Consider the following 19,192-nt stretch of genomic DNA (forward strand, 5'->3'; position numbering starts at 1 on the left):
AATGCAAGCTGGTGCAGCCACTCTGGAAAACAGCATGGAGGTTCCTCAAAATGTTGAAAATAGAACTGCCCTATGACCCAGCAATTGCACTATTGGGTATTTACCCTAAAGATACAAATGTAGTGATCCAAAGGGGCACATGCACCCGAATGTTTATAGCAGCAATGTCCACAATAGCCAAACTATGGAAAGAACCTAGATGTCCATCAACAGATGAATGGATCAAGAAGATGTGGTATATATACACAATGGAATACTATGCAGCCATCAAAAGAAATGAAATCTTGCCATTTGCAACAACATGGATGAAACTAGAGCGTATCATGCTTAGCGAAATAAGTCAAGGGGAGAAAGACAACTATCATATGATCTCCCTGATATGAGGAAGTGGTGATACAACATGGAGGCTTAAGTGGGTAGAAGAAGAATAAATGAAACAAGATGGGATTGGGAGGGAGACAAACCATAAGTGACTCTTAATCTCACAAAACAAACTGAGGGTTGCCGGGGGGAGGGGGTTTGGGAGAAGGGGGTGGGATTATGGACATTGGGGAGGGTATGTGATTTGGTGAGTGCTGTGAAGTGTGTAAACCTGGGGATTCACAGACCTGTACCCCTGGGGATAAAAATATATGTTTATAAAAAATAAAAAATTAAAGTCTAAAAAAAAATAAAAATAAAAATAAACACCTACTGGGTGTGGTGCATGAACAATGAATTTTGGATCACTGAAAAAAATTAAATTAAGAAAATAAAAAGAAAAAAAAATACCTAATGTATATCCATGGAAACCTCATTTGGCTGTTGCATTCTGTCCTTTAGCTTCTGTCTATAAACAGCTCCATGCTAAAATGTATTTATTCTGTGTAAATGCTATAAAGATGCTAATTGTACTTATTCTGTGATTTTTTAAAAAATCAAGTCCTAGATTGGAAAATGAGGATTTTGAAGCCTCTGAGGAACATATTTTTTTCTTGTTGTGGATGTGAACTGGGTGACTGGAAATATTTCTTTATTGCCTTGGCTGCCTGGGAGCTCAGGGATGATTCAGCAACTTTGTGGGAGTTGATGGTTTGCTTACCTGTGTTCTATCCTTCCCCCAACCTAGGCCAAACCTTCAATTCTGTTCTATACTTTCTCAGGATCCATGATGATCCTATTTTACCATACACATTTTTTTTTTCCACAAGTGGCTCCAAATCCTTACAGAAGAACAAAAAAACAAAAAAGCCCAAAACCAACTTTTATCTGGGGTGCCTGGGTGGCTCAGTTAGGCAGCTGCCTTCAGCTCAGGTTATAATCCCAGGGTCCTGGGATGGAGCCCTGCATGGGGCACCCTGCTCAGCAGAGAGCCTGCTTCTCCCTCTTCCTCTCTGCTTACTTGTGCTCTTCATCTTTCTGTCAAATAAATAAAATCTTTAAAAAAAATTTTATCTGTGCCAATGTTGAGGAGATCTAGAGTAAGGTAGGTTTGGGGGCAAATAAAAAGATCATATTGTATTTTTATTATCAAATGCTTAGTCCATGGGAAAGTCAGAAGATGACTTATAGGGTCTGATAATTGTTCTTTTTATCAAAAAATAAAATCAGTGCTACTAACAGAGAGTAAGATGGGAATGGACTCTGGCTTGACTCATTCATTCTTTTTATTCATGTATTACACCTTTAACAAACATGGATCAAGTGCCTGCCATGTATAACATAAGAGCCTGGCACTGGGAGGAATGCAAAGTTGGTCGCTGCCTTGAAGGATCTTCGAGTCTGTGAGAGACATCTCTGTGTAGGAAGGGCAGAGTGGAGCCACCAAGTAATGGAGTGCTAGCTGCATAAGATTTGAAATGGGGAGACCATGTTGAACTGGAACCAGAAAAAGCTTCATGGAGGCAGTGGCATTTGAGTAAAATATTGAAAGGCAGACAGAACTGTGATGGGTCCTGGAAAACTAAGAAGTGAGGAGATAGGGAGCAAACTGCAAGAGCCAAGTCATGGAGAGGTTGAGGGACAGAGGACCCTGAGAGAAAGGCTTGTTCCCAGTGTACACTTCCCTATCCTTTTCACTCCAAAGATTGGGTTCTTTTCTTCAAACTTCCTGATCTTTGCTTGATCATGATTTAGATGAGTGGCAATGTCTTCCATGGCAGGGAGAAGAGCTAACAAGTGAAAAATCTCAGAGGCGAGGAAGCATACTAATGCCACTACTGTAAACACTCTCCGTTCTCAACTTGCAATTAAAGTTGGAGTGGCACAAAAAGGGGCTCATCAAACCCATGAGATGTCCAACCCCCCCTTTTTTTTAATAAAAAAAGAAAAATGTCACGACCCTGAAGACCATGGATGGACCCATAGGGACATTCAAATTCCAGTCTCAGAAATGCTAGCTTGTATAAAGATGCCTTCTACTTACAAATTCTTCCCTGCATGGTTTTGTATTTAGAGAGCTGTAAAAATAAGAACACAAAATTAAAAATATTCCCGCAGAACATGCGGACCCCAAAGAACAAGCTCAGAGAATGCAGTTTGAGAAACACTGGGAAGAATGTGAAACTGTGAGTGGGAGACCCAAAGTCTGGTTCTAGTCTGTCATGAATTAGCTGGGTGGCCCCCTGGCAGGTGGCTTCACATCTCAGGGCCCACGTGCCAGCCCTGCTTCGGCCACTGTCCAGTGGAAATGAGAATGCTACTTCCTGGGGTCATCCTGAGGACAAAGGAAAACACCTGTGAACTCGGAGGGCAGTACCTGGCATTTGTCAAAGGCAAAATCAACGATCGCGATCGTCATCGTCATCATTACTGTTGCCGTTATTGGAAGAGCTGGGAGGTGCCTGGTGGTTTGAAAATGCTTTATATTCTCAGTCCCTGTCCTCAAGGAAAACTAAGTGAAGAGATCAGACACATGTGAAAACCCAGGACTTGAGAAAAAGGAGTGGTCTGAAGAGCAAAACACTACACGTTGTATTTTCCAAGCAAAGAGAAAACATCGTAGCGGAAGTCTGGCCTTTCCATTGTTTACCAAGCTATGCAAGGAGCCCTGGTGATGATCTGAGACAGATTTCTCTTGGAAAACAAATTTTATCCACTCCCATCATTTTTAAGGGAAGGTCTGAATGCATGGCAAACCAACCTTCATCCAAAAATCCACCAAAAGAAAAAATAGGGATCTATCCCTGAGGAGCCTTTTATGTACCTAGAACATACTGCCTGAAGTTTCCCAACACCACCGGAATTTCTCAAACAGCACCTTGGCTCTAGGAGATGAAAGGCTGCTCTGGTAGTCCGCAGGGATCACATATCAGGCCAGTTATTGATTTGTAACAAAGTCCTTTGGCTCAACTTGGCCTCCCATTTCTCCACTTTGGAATGGGCCGAATAGTCATCCACTTGCCACCAAGTGCCATCCATTACACGCTTTGTGGCTCCTGGCTCACAGATGCCATAACAAAGCTGGTTATTCATTAAGCACGTTATGTGGTATGATCACAAAGAAGACCCAGGAGCAACGAAACGAGAGAGCAGCTTTTCTCCCGTCAGTGGGCTCCCACTGACATCTGTATGTACCTCATGGCTCGGACCGCGTGTTACTTGGGTGCTTATCAATTACTCTTATTATGCTTTGCAGACAGGAAGGAACAGATGCAGGTCTGATGCTGGAGCCTCCTGCCTGCCTTTGATTTACCACATTCAGGAAAGCAATTACAGGAGCCACATTCTTCTTTCTCTTCTTTGCCAAGCAATTCCACCGATACTAAGGACCATGGCTTTCTTGCTTCCTAAGGGAGACACACCTCGGCGAAGCTGCGGAGGCTCACTCTCCCAGACCCCCTTGAGAGTGTCTCAAAAGAGTAGTGCCCCGAGATGAGGAGGCCCAGCGACCAAGCTGAGTTTTCTCCACTGTGTAGGTGCACAGCTGCTGCTCCTTATGTCACTGGCTCTTGAAATACTCTCCCTCAGCCTGAGGACCCCCCAGATCACTCATTCATCAGAGCAGTACACCCCCCATCAGAGCAGTACACTGGCTCTTGAAATACTCTCCCTCAGCCTGAGGACCCCCCAGATCACTCATTCATCAGAGCAATACACCCTGTTGCTCCCAGCTACAGGGCAGATATTGAAAGCCCAAGAAAAAACACATTTTAATAGACCTTCTGTGCAGACTGTTCTAAGACATAGGATTCCATAAAATTAGAGAGGCAGAATTTTAAGGCATCTCAAAAAATCCATAGAGCTTTCCACCTTAGTAAATGAAGTGGCATTCTTTCCATTGCACAGAGGGTATCACTGAGGCCCCAAAGCACACAGCTGTTTTGTATCAAAGGGAAGGGCTGGCAGCTTCAGTCCTCTTGCCTGCTCATGTAGATTCATTTACATCACACAGTTTGACTCAGGATAAATCTGATTTCATTTATGAACAAGCCAGTTGCCAAGACGTCCTATACTAGTCTTATCTGATTTTTGTGTATCTTCTTTATACAGCTTGGTATTAGCTATTCCAGTACTGAGTTCCTGGGCCGAGGGTGGGAGCCAGTCCTGCAGCTGGCCTTGCCCAGACCCTCCTAGCTCAGTGCCTCCCCCTCGTTGGCTGTGTGCTCAGGGCTGAAGACAATGACCCGGGCTTGGAAAGTGGAGACACAGAGAGAACATGCAAGACCCAGTGTAACTGTCTGGCTTGGAGTGTGCTCCTAGGTAAGGAAGGCTCTTTCGGAGCCTCAGTTTCCCAAGGTCAACTCTTCTCCCTCCACCCCCACCCCCAAATCAAAGCCAAGAAAGAGATTCGTCCACATGCTCTCAGTAATAAATACTGCTTATGAAGCATTGGGGAGGGAAATGTCAGGTCAAGTCCATCATTGTTTGGGTTCTTTCTGACACCTACCTTGTGATTCCGCCCATGCTTATCCAACAGGGAGATGATGGACTTGATGTGGCCCTCGGCTATCAGATTTAAGGCTTCTGGGCTTTCAATCAAGATGCAGTGCAAAACTTCCAAGATACCTGCATGAATGTCACAAAAAATCAGCTGGACATGAAATGACCATCATCTAGAAACCTAAATTATGAGAAAAGACCATCCTGAGGGGACAGGATATTATCCGTTCCTTGACTGTATTAAATATCTCCAGCCAGAAGAAAGACTGTGGCCGTGTCTGGCAGACTTCAGGAGCCTTGGCAGCCTACCTTGTCTGTGATTTAGAGGGGAGTTTTGTTTAGCACTGACTGTACCTCCCTTCCTCCTGGACAAAGATATGCATCCTTCTATGTCAAAATACAGAGAAGCAGCAGGTGAAATAAGCCAGAGAAAAACAAATACCAGATGACTTCACTCCTACGTGGAATTTAAGAACTAAAACAAAGAGAAAAGAGACTTGACTATGAAGAACTAGTGGTTACCAAAGGGAAGGTGGGTGGGGAAGGGGTGAAGACTGCATCCTGAGGAGCCCGGAGTACAGTGTGTAATTGTTGACTACGTTCCACACCTGAAACTGATATGACACTATGTCAGCCATACTTCAATTAAAAAAAGGAAAAAATGGGACGCCTGGGTGGCTCAGTTGCTTGGACGACTGCCTTCGGCTCAGGTCATGATCCCGGAGTCCTGGGATTGAGTCCCGCATCGGGCTCCCAGCTGCATGGGGAGTCTGCTTCTCCCTCTGACCTTCTCCTCACTCATGCTCTCTCTCACTGTCTCTCTCTCTCAAATAAATAAATAAAATCTTTAAAAAAAAAAAAAGGAAAAAATTATAGAGAAGTGACTGTAAAAATTGAATTCTTAATTTGGTCAAGCCAAGCAACACCTAAGTTTAAATATATCTAAACAAGCAAATGCCCAGTTGAAAACAAATTCTCAAGATCCTTCAAGTAATTTAGAAAGTATCTGGAGTTCTCCTTGAATGAGAATTTTTCTGAGAACCACCCCAGAAATTATTTTCATTTCATAATGCACTGCTATATCAAGCAAACTATAAGCGCACCAAACGAAGACTACTTGTTTTGCCCCTTTTCTCGGAATGCTGTGTGGTTTTTCATATTAAGCGAAAACTGAAGAAAAGCTAGCTGGTACCCCCAGAGCCCAGCACACACAAGGGCAAAGCACCATGATGGAAATATAAGGGAAGTGGTTGGCCTATGTCCTTATTGGTTTTACTGAGAAAATTCCGCTTGGTCTGTATTTCTCGAGGCTTTTATAAATTACTATGAAATATAATCTGGCCCATGGAGGAGGCACTGAAGAAGACGGAGGCTTGGGAAGACACAGGTGTAGGTGGATGGATAGTCCTTAAGAGAGCTTTCCTTTGGTCTGTCTGTTCAAGCTCCAGCCATCTCTAGACAATGAAAAAAGCATCAAACCTCTCAGTATCCCAGAGAGGGGCCCACATTTGTCATGTCCACTCATCTCTGAGGAAGACAACTGCTGAGCCTTACCGCAGCCACTTAACCATGATAAACTCTCCCTGGCTCAGATTCTCTGTGAGTCATCAAGAAGGGTTGTAGATAGGGCGTCAAGGGTGATCGAGGTTGGCAACAGGGGGGAGAGAGGGACAATCATTTTATTCCTCTCCCATGGTCATTGTTCAGTCAGGAGAAGCATGTCCAGAGAGGATTTAGAAACCCAGAGAACAAGAGTGCAGGCAGCAAGGGAAGAGACCAGGAGACTGAGTGGGGGATGGGGAGGGGTGGTGGTGATCAAAAGGTCCATGGGGTGGAGATGAACACACAAAGTAAAAAATGAAACAGAAAAGGAAATCACTGAAGTCTAGCTTACTGTTGTTAAATAAAGCCAGAGCGAAGCCAGGAGGATTTAGGACTTTCTGTTTGTTGGGAGTAATTATTTGCAGATTGTTGTTGATTCAGTGGAAGAAAGAATTATTCAAGGATTCAACTTTTTTACTCTTTCTTTCTTTTTTATGCAAAGGGGGAAAACCCCACCTTCTGCAGTTGCTTCCTGCCACTTCTTACCTGAGGAAGATTCTAGTCTGTCCAGTTTGCTGATTAGCCAATCGAGGTTGTTGGAGAACTGAGCGCAGTTGTTTCTGTTTCCACGAATGAGAGCAGCTGCAAAGAAGGAAATGTTTGCGCATGTAGGTTAAAGGACACGGGGATGAGCATAAGAATTTGGGAAGCTGTCAAATACTTAACTGCTTAGCAACTAAAAGGAACTGAGTGTAACAATCTTCCCCTTCCAAGCTCTTGGATACAATTGTTCCTATATTTGGAAGAGTAAAAATCTACCATTCACTCAAATATTCCAGAGAATTTATGCACTGAACACCTGTCTACTTGCTGGGAACAGAGCAGTATGAACACAACAACAAATCCCCTGCCTTTATGAAGAAGGTGAAAGAGACAATGAACACACAAATTCATAAAATTACTTCAGATAGCAACAAGAAAAATATCTGCTTGGTTACTGATTTAAGAACTCCATTCTTTGCAGTGTTTTCTTAACCCTAGCTAGAGATTTGCAATTTTCCATGCTAAGGGAGGCATCCCAGTGAAAACAGCCAGGAAATTTGGTTAAACTAATAGGCGAATAATAAGGAAACATGAAACTCTAAAATATCTAAGTCATATCAGCATGTGACCATGATTCCCAAAGTGTGGTCCCAGGACTGGAATGTGTCACCTGAGAAATTGTTGGAAATGCAGATTCTCTGGCCTTACCCCAGATTTGAATCTGAATCTGAACCTCTGGGGAGGGGACCCAGCATCAGTGTCTTAACCAACTCTCCACTTGATTCTAACGCCTGCTCATGTTTGAGAACCACTGGTAGATGATATTGCTAAGGGAGGGAGAGAATTTGCTATCAGTAGATTTTCACCAAGCTAGACCCACATAACAGCCCTCCATAGACCTGGCCTCTGCCACAGATCCATGTAAACTGGGCCCACACACTTGTTCTTTATGCTTTTGTTTTTCAAAGATAGGTTTTACAGATGCTTGAAAGATATTTGGATAAGGAAAGGACTTCCTCCGGACCTCTGCTTTGTATCTCCACAGTTAGAGGACGGCCGAATTCAGTTGGATTTCCAGGTCAGCTGCAACAAAGGGGTTAAGCACAGGGTGCTGGGGGGGGTCAGCTGGCCTCACACCACAGTTCTAGAATTTACGACATGTATGGCCTTAGGGAAGTTATGACATTTCTGAGCATCAGTTTCTTCTGATTCACAGCTAAACGGGTAACAGTACCTACACCTCAAAGTGTTGTTCCTCAGATCAAAAAGAGATATTCCACTGCTTGGCACAAAAAGCTCAGTAACTATTAACTACTCCTGTTGTAAAAATTACTGCTGAGTTAGAGCCTTACCATTACAAAGTATTATAGTTGGAAGGGATTTTACTACAGCGGTAGTCCAATCAGCCTGACCCTTGACATCGAGAATGTGTCCAACCAGATGTCTTCAGCTCCCCACTGGCCCACTCACCTTTCTGTGAACTTCCTCTAAGTTCACAGAGGGAGATACACTTCAGAGCAAAAGCCCAAAATGCTGCTTCATCGTCTCATCTGGGCAACTACCAGGGGCCACCTTCTCACACAGGCCCATACTGTCTTCCACCACCTCCCTCCCCCAGTGTGGTGCTTTGGGCCCATGTGGGGGTGCTGGTTACCGCAGGACCCGGAACATCACCCCCTGTCCATGCTGTGAGAAGAAAGGCTGGTGCTGGAACTTCTTCACTCTCCACCTTTATTCCCTGAACAAAAGGAGATAACGAACAGGCCAAAGCACCAGGAATCAGGACTGCCCGACAAGCAGCCAATGAGAGGTCAGAGAGCTGAAAAGAGGAACCATACTTAATGTGCAGGTGTCCAAGTCTAAATGTGGAGGGCGCTGTAAACACGTTCGAGTCTTGTTCCCTCATTTTAAAGAGGAGGGACTGAGGTCCAGAGAGATGAAGTGACTGTCCACGGTGTTATGGGTGGTTTTGGCAAGACTGATCCTCACCTGCTTTCACTCTCTGCTGACTTCTTGCTCTTAAGTGTGGAAAATACAATAAGCTGCTGGCTAACAGAATGTATGGCCGGCTAACAGAATCAAATGGTTAGAAAAGGCTTCCAAGTGGAGCCTGGGTGGCTCAGCTGGTTAAGCGTCTGTCTTTGGCTCAGGTTGTGATCCCTGGGTCCTGGGATCGAGCCCTGCGTGGGACTCCTTGCTCAGCGGGGAGTCTGCTTCTCCCTCTGCCCCTCACCCCGATCGTGCTCTCTCTCAAATAAATAAACAAAATCTTAAAAAAAAAAAAAAAAGAAAAAGCTTCCAAGAATGGGGCTAGATGACCATCAGCCATGTAGAGACACCCCCTCGGAAATCTTCCCAGGGAGAGGCTGTGTGTGCTTACCGAGCAGTTTGTAGAGGAGGTTCAGTATTTCCTTCCAAGCCATGCCACTCTCCTCCCTTGCGATCCCCGCAAAGTGTGCAACACTGTTGTAGATATTTAAGCGGTCAATGCAGTTTAACACAAGGGCCAACATTCCCTGTGACGGACAGGTGGGGAGAAGATGAAAGTTCCCGATAAAGAAAGCAGGATTCTGTTCTTTTCCCTCCCAGCTCATTCACATTTTATAGCTGATGACGCTAATGTGCACACAGACCATCACATGCCAGTTTGGATTTTGTTTTCTTCCTAAAAACAAAATATACATTCTTGTGCCTCAGAGACATGAAATAGCATCCATATGGCCGGGGGTTGGGGAGAGGTGGGAATTAGCAGTTTCTTCATGACAGGTTTGCTCCCGTGTCTTTAACTCCATTTAAGGACATATCGAAAGTGGGAGCATGAATGAGGCTCCCAAAAGCTTGCTTTGGGCCTGGCATGAAATGACTCTGACTCCCCCAGCAACAGCCCTCAATACAGTTCCTATTTTCCTATTAAATCTCAAGAAATTCCATTCAGATGCATAAGACAACCATACTTGCTTCCTCCTGCTCCTCTGTCAAAAGGGTAGGATTTAGAGACAATAAAACCAAAAGTAGATTTTAACTGCTTCTCTTCTTAATGACAATATGATGCTGCCCAGTGAAAACATCTGTGCCTCGTTGTTTTTAAAGAGAGAGAGAGTCTCAGTAGCCTTTCGGGCATCATGTCCCCAGAGCCAGTCTGCTTGGATCAGGAGACTGAGCAGGGACGGGTCTATAGGTCCCAAACTTTGGAAACAGCCAAGGAACAAACCCTGTTTCCAGGAACAGAGGTGATGCAGGGGTGGGTGGGACCATGGCCTGTTAATGCCAAATCATCACATCCAAGTTCAAAGAAGGCCTGTGACTTTTCCAAGATCACACCCCGCCAGGGATGAAGCCTACGATGGAGCCAGAACTTGATCCAGGGCCTCCTGGGTCCCAAGTTAGTTTTTCCTTGCATCCAGGTCTCCTCCCTTGTGATCCAGACACTTGGGTTCTTGGTAAGACCTGACTTTACTTGTTATCTTTCAAGTTCAGGTCCCCACTTATTGCAGACATGGTAGATCCTGGGCATTTGTATTTTTTCAAACAGGTTTCCTAGGTAATTCTGACAGCTTCTAAAATTTGGGAATCACAGCCAATGCCGTGCTTTAATAGCTGAGACTGAGCACAGATTGGGATATACACGCGCCCTGCGGCACTGAAGTTTTGAAGACTTGGAATCTTCCAACTTCAGTGGGAGTGTGCCAAGATCCATGGCTACAATGTGTACTGGGAGCGTAACCGCGGGTGGCGGACAGGGAAGGTCAGCTGCCAATGCATCCTTTCCTTTCCGGTGTCCCTCTCTCTCTTGTTCTTCCATAGCTACCCGCATGCACGGAGACAAAGCTGAACTGCCATCATAAGGATATGCCAGCTCTGGATATCTCTGCATTTATTCTCTCGCAAAGAGAATCTCAACTTTTAACTTTTTCGACTTACCTCCTCCTTGAAGAGATTCTGTCTGTTCTTGAGCGAGCGGAGTTTGTTCTGTTTGTCCTCGTGCTGCATCTCCTCCTCTGGGGGCTGAAAGTAGGCAATCAAGTCCTGCAAGGTCTGCAGGACCTCTTGGATCGGCAGGGTGACAGGGGCCGCTGCGCGGTTGTTCCCGCTAAAAACACAAGATGGATGCGGCTCAGGTCTGGGCCTTGGGTGGGGACCCTGACGAGCGTCCGCCGGGTCCTGGTTCTTACCTGCCCCACGATGGGCACCAGGCCCTGCTTCCCGCAGCAGTCGCCGAGTGATTACCACACATTCACGTCTGCCAACCAAAAGAGCCACAGAAGAAAACATCTGACTCGATTTTAAAGACCTTATGTCAACAAAGGGAAGGGACCCGTGCCTTTTGCCATGCTTTCTCATTTTCTGCATAAGAACACTTAAAAATAACTTACTAACTCACAGTTCTTTCGAACGATCCCAGATTCCTCTTGGAACAGGTTAAAACACTAGGTTGGAAGGGTTTCTATCAACTCCATCTGTGCTTTTGCCTTCTCTCTCCCTTTCTGTCTCTTTTTCTCTTCATGGTATTCATGTCTCTGCATGGGTTTTTTTTCATCAAGGTTTTGTGTGTGTGCAGGTACACATGAGCTCCTCTTCCCCCTTTGTGGAGGTCTCCTCCTGACTTCCTCTGTGTGGCCTCCCCACTTTTTCTCAGCAATTGACCCCTTCTCTCCATGTTCTTCCTCTCTGTCTTCATGTCCCCTCCTCAGTATTCCCTCCCCCACCACCTCTCTTGCTCTCTCTGTTGTGGCTCTCCTATCCTGAATGTCTGTTTCTGTCCAACTTGGTCAGAATTTTTCAAAAAGTCTTGTGATTAAATCCCGTCAATACAGAAAGACCACAAATCTCCACAGATGGGAAAAAGAAGCCATTTCCCATCCCCTTGATGGGTACGTTGGTGAGCCTTCTGGAGAGCAAAGGCTATAAGGAGGAAGGGGAAATTGGACCCATCCCCTGTGAAACTGCCTCACTGCCCCAGGGAACTGGGAACTCACAGAGTGTATAAATCACCTCAGAACTTTTCCTTGGGTCAATTTCTAAGGAGTTCTCCTCAGCATTGACAGGATATTTGGTTACCTATTAGTCTGGACACATGCTAAGAAAAGACTTACCAGGCCTAAAGCAAAGGCTTAACAAGCCCAAAGAACACTCAGATTATGAAGTGACAATTCCAATTTTGTATACAAAAAGGCCAAGTGGATGAGATGAGGACAGAACCCCAGTGGACTACAGACACGGAGGGCCTTCTCACCAGGGTGGGCGCTGGCCCATGGGAAGAGCTACGGAAATACTCACTTGTGACTATCCGAGATACTACAGGAAATAGAGAGTGGGAAAGAGAATGCTGTGAGGACATGAAGTGAAGGTTTGGGAAGACCAAACCCAGTCAGGAATGACTTCCTAATTCTAGATTCAAGGAAAAAATGAATACATATCTCCAGTTGGTTTGGCCCAGATGCAGATTCTCCCAACCCTTGCCCCCCTTTTGTAAAATTTTGAGTTTACTAGAAACAACGACATGAGTTAAGTAAATAGTGTTGCTTTGGAGATATATAGATAGATACCTATATCTATCTATCTATATATAATGAAAAGATAAAAGACATTTTTAGCATTTTTGTAGTTTGAAGAGAACCATACAGGGGCCCAGAAAACCCAATTTATAGTCATTGCCATGAACATATGATATTTGGGGTGTCTTTAAGCCTCCTGTGCTTGGTTTTCCACCTAGAAAATAGGAACGGTACAAACTTTATTATTGCCAGGGTCCTTCTGGGTCTAATTTTGTTCTGTGGGTTCTCATTGCAAGATTGCTTCATCTTGTCCCTTCGAAATCCATCAATATGATAGTATTCCACTGGACTAAAGGAAGATCCCTTCTTCCCTCAAAGCAGAACACATCCCACCCACAGGCCTGGCACTAGGGACAATGGGGAAACAGACACGACCTCTGAATGGCTTCATGGTGATCACTTTCTACTCCAGAACCTTGGGGGAGACCCAGATGCACCCAGGATAGGGACAAGATGGTGTCTCAATTCAGAGCAAACTACAATGGTACCTTAGTCATCCCAGCTTTTTTTTTTTTTCTGCTCTCTGATTCAGCCACTGCCCCACTATGTTCCCAGATCTTTGCAAGGACTTCTTTTGTTTAATTCAAGTAAGATCTCAGGGGATTCTGAATATTTACCATACTATTACCATAACATAATTATTTATGTAATATTTCCATCCTAAGGTTAAACTCAGGACAGGTGGATAGTTATCTACTCGTCAGCAGGATTTCTGAGACTCCCTCACCTTTCACATCGTTCATGTGTCTTACTGGACAGCTCCCAGCAACTGCTGGGATGATGAGCAGGATGATGAGACAGCACAAGCAAACTTTAACCTTTCTTCCTCATTGTTCTTTCTTCTTCCTTCCCTATTCATTTAACTTTAATTTGCTTTCTCAGAAGGCCACCCCCCTCCTTCTGGTTTCCATTGTACACAGAATGTTCTGTCATTTTCTCAAAAAAAGATAGGAGGGGAGAATCTCCTTATCATTTTTTTTTTTTTTAGTCTTTCACTTCCCAGCTCTTGCAAAATCCAAGTACTATGGCTTTTGCAGCCCCCATCCCTGCTGCACAGGTTTATTTTTCAGCAGTCCTCCTTTCTTCTAAAACATCCTGTGGCTCAGACAACTAAGAATTTCCCCAACCGACAGGGGAACATCCAGATCATCTAACTGAGGAACTCAGGAAATCCTCTCCCTCACAAAAATGATGATAAAATGGGGCAAAATCATCCTAAACAATTTTTTTAAGGACTCTGGAAATTGACCAAAGGCATACAACAAATTGAATTTTGTTTTGTTTCTTTGTTTGTTTATTTTAAATAATGAGGCTTGGTGAGGCCACCTGGGTGGCTCAGTTGGTTAAGCGCCTGCCGTCAGCTCCAGTCATGACCCCTGGGTCCTGGTATAGAGCCTCACATTAGGCTTCCGGTTCAGTCGGGAACCTGCTTCTCCTTCTCTCTCTGCCTGCTGCTCCCCCCTGCTTATGCCCTCTCTTTCTCAAATAAATGAATAAAATATTTTTAAAAAATTAAAAAAAAGAATGAGCCTTGCTAAGAGATATAGGAACCTATGGTATTTCAGCCTGAGGCTGTCCTAAAGCCCTCCTCTAGCTTTAGATCAAAAAAGTTCTAACAAGGTGGGGCAGACCCTGAGCAAGGTCACACATGTACTCAGGAAGAACTGGAGAGGGATGTAGCCATCTACTTATCTCTGGCTGAATCTGAGGTTGTGGGCAAGCAGAAAGCGAAATCCAGGACAGACCTAAAACTGTGTGAACTCTGAATGTGTTATCTAACCCGCAAGCAGGCCCATCACCAAATACCTGTAAGAAATATAAGGCGACCAGGCTGAGCTTGTAAGAAATACTGAGGGAAGTTCTTCAGGTTGAAAGAAAATGACACCAGATAGTAACTAGAATCTATATGTAGGAATAAAGAGCACTAGTAAAAGTAATTATGTAGGCAAATAAAAATATGGTATAAATATGTTCATTTCTCTTTTGTTTTTATATTTTTAAAAAACAAACAGATGGGGCACCTGGGTGGCTCAGTGGTTAAGTGCCGTCTCTCAGCTAATGTCATGATCCCAGTATCCTGGGATTGAGCCCCGCATCAGGCTCCCTGCCTCTCCCTCTCCCACTCTCCCTGCTTGTATTGCCTCTCTTGCTGTGTCTTTCTCTGTCAAATAAATAAAATCTTTAAAAATATAATAAAAAATTGAAAATGAATGGATAAGAAAATAATTGTAAAAAAAATAATTGTTAAAAAAATTGTACTGCTGGGCTTATACCAAAGGAGGATGTAATAGATGTAGCAGTATTATTTCAAGGAGGAAAGCGAGAATGAAATGCTGGAGCAAAGTTGTTTGGTTTTATGTGTTAAGTTAGTTTTAATTCAAGGTAGAGTGTCACAAATTAAACACCTACCAAGTTGCCTAGAACAACCACTAAGAATATAACTCAAGACAGTAGTAAAAATAAATAAATAAATAAAAATAAACCACAAAAAACCCCAAATCCCTCAGCAAAGGAATTAAAATAGTAGACTAGAAAATATCTAAAACAAAAGAAGGCAATAAAGGAGGAAGACAGAAACAAAAAGAACATGAGATATATAAAAATCAGATAGCAACATGGCAGACATAAATTCAACAGTTTAAATAATTACATTATCTATAAATGGATTACACACACCAATAAAAGGAGAAGACTGTCAGAGTACATTTAGAAAACAAGATTCAATGTGTCCTCTGTACAAGACACACTTTATAGATTCAAAGACACAGGTTGCAAGTAAAAGGCGTGAAGAACTTATTCCTTGCCAACAGTAACCACGATCTGTATGTGAGACCTCTGGAGTGGCTCTACAAATTAGACTTTAAGATAAAAAATGTTCATAGAGAAAAAAAGGGAAATGTTTTCTAATTATAAAAAAGTCAATTTATCAGGGAGATATATCCGTTATGAACATATAACCACCCAACAACAGACACCAAACTACATGAAAGCTGAAGTTGGGAAAACCAAGGGAGAAACAGACAATTCAGCCTAATAGTGAGAGATTAAACATCCTATTCTCAGTTAACATAACATCTTCTAATGTAACTAGTTTATAAAAGGCAAAACCACATGATCATCCAAATAGACAAAGAAAAAGAATTTGCCAAAATCTTACACATTCAAGATAAAAGAAACCTCTTAACAAACACAGGAACTCAAGAGAACTTCCTCAACCCTATAAAAGTCACCTACAAAAGCCCTACAATTAGCATCATATTCAATAAACAAAGACTGAGTGTTTTCCTGTTAAGATAGGAACAAGAAAAGGATATCTGTTTTTTTCCACTTTTATTTCACATTGTAATGGATGTTCTATCCACTGCAATCAAGGTGGGGGGGCGGTGAGGAGCAGGAAAGAAAGGGCATCCATTTTGTAAAGGAAAAAAAAACAGAACTTTATTAACAAATGACATGATCCTGTTTGTAGATAAAGAATGCACACCAAAAAAAAAAAAATCCACTAGAATAAACTTTTCAAATAAGTCACAGGACGCATGATTGATATTTAAAAAACTCAATTTCTGTTCCTTCCGTATTATGTATGCAGTGAACAATTTGAAAAGAAATTAAGAGAACAATTCCAACTGTAGTAGCATCAAAAATACTTAGGGATAACTTTTATAGAAGACACCTAAGGTCTTTTATCCATTTTGAGTTTATCTTTGTGTACGGTGTAAGAGAATGGTCCGAGTTTCAACGTGAGACAGGAATCCATCAGAATCCTAGAGGAGAACATAGGCAGTAATCTCTTCGATCTCAGCCACAGCAACTTCTTTCAAGATATGTCTCCAAAGGCAAAGGAAACAAAAGTGAAAATATACTTTTGGGACTTCATCAAAATCAAAGCTTCTGCACAGCAAAGGAAATAATCAAGAAAACAAAGAGGCAACCCACAGAATGGGAGAAGATATTTGCAAATGACAGTACAAACAAAAGGTTGATATCCAGGATCTATAATAAACTCCTCAAACTCAACACACACAAAACAGAAAATCATATCAAAAAATGGGCAGAAGATATGAACAGACACTTCTCCAATGAAGACATACAAATGGCTATCAGACACATGAATAAATGCTCATCATCACTAGCCATCAGGGAGATTCAAATTAAAACCACATTGAGATATCACCTTACACCAGTTAGAATGGCCAAAATTAACAAGACAGGAAACAACATATGTTGGAGGGGATGTGGAGAAAGAGGAACCCTCTTCCACTGTTGGTGGGAATGCAAGTTGGTTCAGCCTCTTTGGAGAACAGTGTGGAGATTCCTCAAGAAATTAAAAATAGAACTTCCCTATAACCCTGCCATTGCACTCCTGGGTATTTACCCCAAAGATACAGATGTCATGAAAAGAAGGGCCATCTGTACCCCAATGTTTATAGCAGCAATGTCCATGGTCGCCAAACTGTGGAAAGAACCAAGATGCCCTTCAATGGACGAATGGATAAGGAAGATGTGGTCCATATACACTATGGAGTATTATGCCTCCATCAGAAAGGATGAATACCCAAATTTTGTAGCAACATGGACGGGACTGGAAGAGATTATGCTGAGTGAAATAAGTCAAGCAGAGAGAGTAAATTATCATATACTTTCACTTATTTGTGGAGCATAACAAATAGCATGGAGGACATGGGGAGTTAGAGAGGAGAAGGGAGCTGGGGGAAATTGGAAGGGGAGGTGAACCATGAGAGACTATGGACTCTGAAAAACAATCTGAGGGGTTTGAAGTGGTGGGGGGGTGGGAAGTTGGGGTACCAGGTGGTGGGGATTATAGAGGGCACAGATTGCATGGAGCACTGGGTGTGGTGAAAAAATAATGAATACTGTTATGCTGAAAAAAAAAAGACTTAAGACAAACATTGAAAACTATAATATCTTGCAGAAAGGATTTCAAGAAGAAAAGATAAAGGGAGAGACATTCTACATGAATTAGAAGATTCAGTACAGTTAAGATAAAAGTTCTTCCATCAAATTGATCTAAAGTTTCAATGCATTTCCTATCAATATCCTGGCAAGCAAAAGTTGACAAATTCACCCTAAAATTTATATGGGAATTCAAAGGACCCAGAAAAGCCAAAATAATTTTGAAAAAAAAGTACAAAACTAGAGGATTCTATCGGATTTTAATACTTACTATAAAGCTATGTTCATCAGGACAGTGTTGTTTTGAGAGACATGTAAGCCAGTAGAATAGAACTGAGGGTCTAGAAACATACCATTAAATTTATGGTCACTTAGCTTTTGACAAAGGTGCCAAGGGAACGTGACGGAGGAAAGAGCCTTTCAAAGAATTAGGCAAGGACAATGAGGTATCAAAATGATCCACTTTAAAAGGAAAAAAAAAAAAAAGGAATTTCAATTCTTACATCAGGCCATATCCAAAAACAGATTCAATATGGATCACAGAGCTAACGTAAGAGCTTAAATTACAAAACTTTCAGAAGAAACACAGGAGAAAATCCTGGTGACTCTGGGTTGGGCAAGAGCTCTTAGGACACTCAAAAGCACAATCCAGAAACAAAAGTTATGTTAAATTGGACTTCACCAATATTAAAATGTTTGTTCTTCAAAGATATCATTAAGAAAAGGAGGGGAAAAAGCCACAGACTAAGAGAAAATATCTTCAAATCACGAAGCAACAGAAAACTTGCAACCAGACGATACAAAGAATTGTCAAATGTCAGCGTGAAGACAAACCACCCAACCAAAAACAGGCAAAGCCTTGATTACATTTTCCTAAAGAAGATATATGAATAGCTAATAAGTACATGAAAAGACATTAAAAATCATTAGTCATTTTGGAAATGCAAATTAAAATCATAACAGCATACTGCTTCATAAGCCACTAGAATATCTACAATCAAAAACAGACAATACGGGTGTGGAGAAATTGGAACTTTGTATATCTGAGTGGAACATAAAATGGCATATCTTCTTTGGAAAGAGGGCTTCCAGTTTCCTAAAACTTAGGCATACCCAAATATCCAGTGGACTTTGTTAAGTGAAATAAGCAAGGCACAAAAAGACAAATTTTGTATGATTCTGGTTAAATTAGTGAAATTCATAGAAAGGTTGAATACTGTTTACCAGGGCCTGGTGGAGAGTGGGGAAGAAGGCAGAGTTATTGTTTAATGGGTATAGATTTCTGTTTCCAATGTTGTAGAAGTTCTGGGGAAGGACAGTGGTGATGATTGTACAAAAATCTGAATTTGGTTAATATCACAAATGATACACTTAAAACTGGTTGAAATGGTAAATGCTATGCTCTGTATATTTTATCATAAAAATATAAACATGTTGGGGCACCTGGGTGGCTCAGTTGATTAAATGTCTGCATTTGGCTCAGGTCAGGATCCTGGAGTCCTAGGACTGAGCCCCACATTGGGCTCCCCACTCAGCAGAGAGTCTGCTTCTCCCTTTGCCTCTACCCCTCCCCCAATTTATGCTTTTTCTCTCGCTTACTCTCTCTCAAATAAAATCCTTTTTTAAAAAAATACGTATAAGTGTTAAACAAATTACATATGACATTGCAATTCTACTTCCTGCTATTTACCCAAGAGAAATGAAAATACATACCCAAAGACTTTTATACAAATATCCACGGAACCAATACTGATAATAAACAAAAAGAGAAAAAACCC

The 19,192-nt window shown here is 42.4% G+C and overlaps 1 protein-coding gene across 1 annotated transcript in view; it reads right to left on the reverse strand.

The window, feature by feature from the left end:
* The window catches only part of RYR3 (ryanodine receptor 3), a 352,315-nt gene that overhangs the window by 234,374 nt on the left and 98,749 nt on the right, over nucleotides 1-19,192 (reverse strand). Inside the window, exons 13-16 of the mRNA XM_059183407.1 lie at nucleotides 10,867-11,035; nucleotides 9,326-9,461; nucleotides 6,949-7,044; nucleotides 4,868-4,986 (exon numbers count right to left, since the gene is read on the reverse strand). Coding sequence (XP_059039390.1) covers nucleotides 4,868-4,986; nucleotides 6,949-7,044; nucleotides 9,326-9,461; nucleotides 10,867-11,035 — 520 coding nt within the window. The remainder of the gene's footprint in view (nucleotides 1-4,867; nucleotides 4,987-6,948; nucleotides 7,045-9,325; nucleotides 9,462-10,866; nucleotides 11,036-19,192) is intronic.

Source organism: Mustela lutreola, chromosome 7 (assembly GCF_030435805.1).
Source record: "Mustela lutreola isolate mMusLut2 chromosome 7, mMusLut2.pri, whole genome shotgun sequence".
NCBI lineage: Eukaryota > Metazoa > Chordata > Mammalia > Carnivora > Mustelidae > Mustela > Mustela lutreola.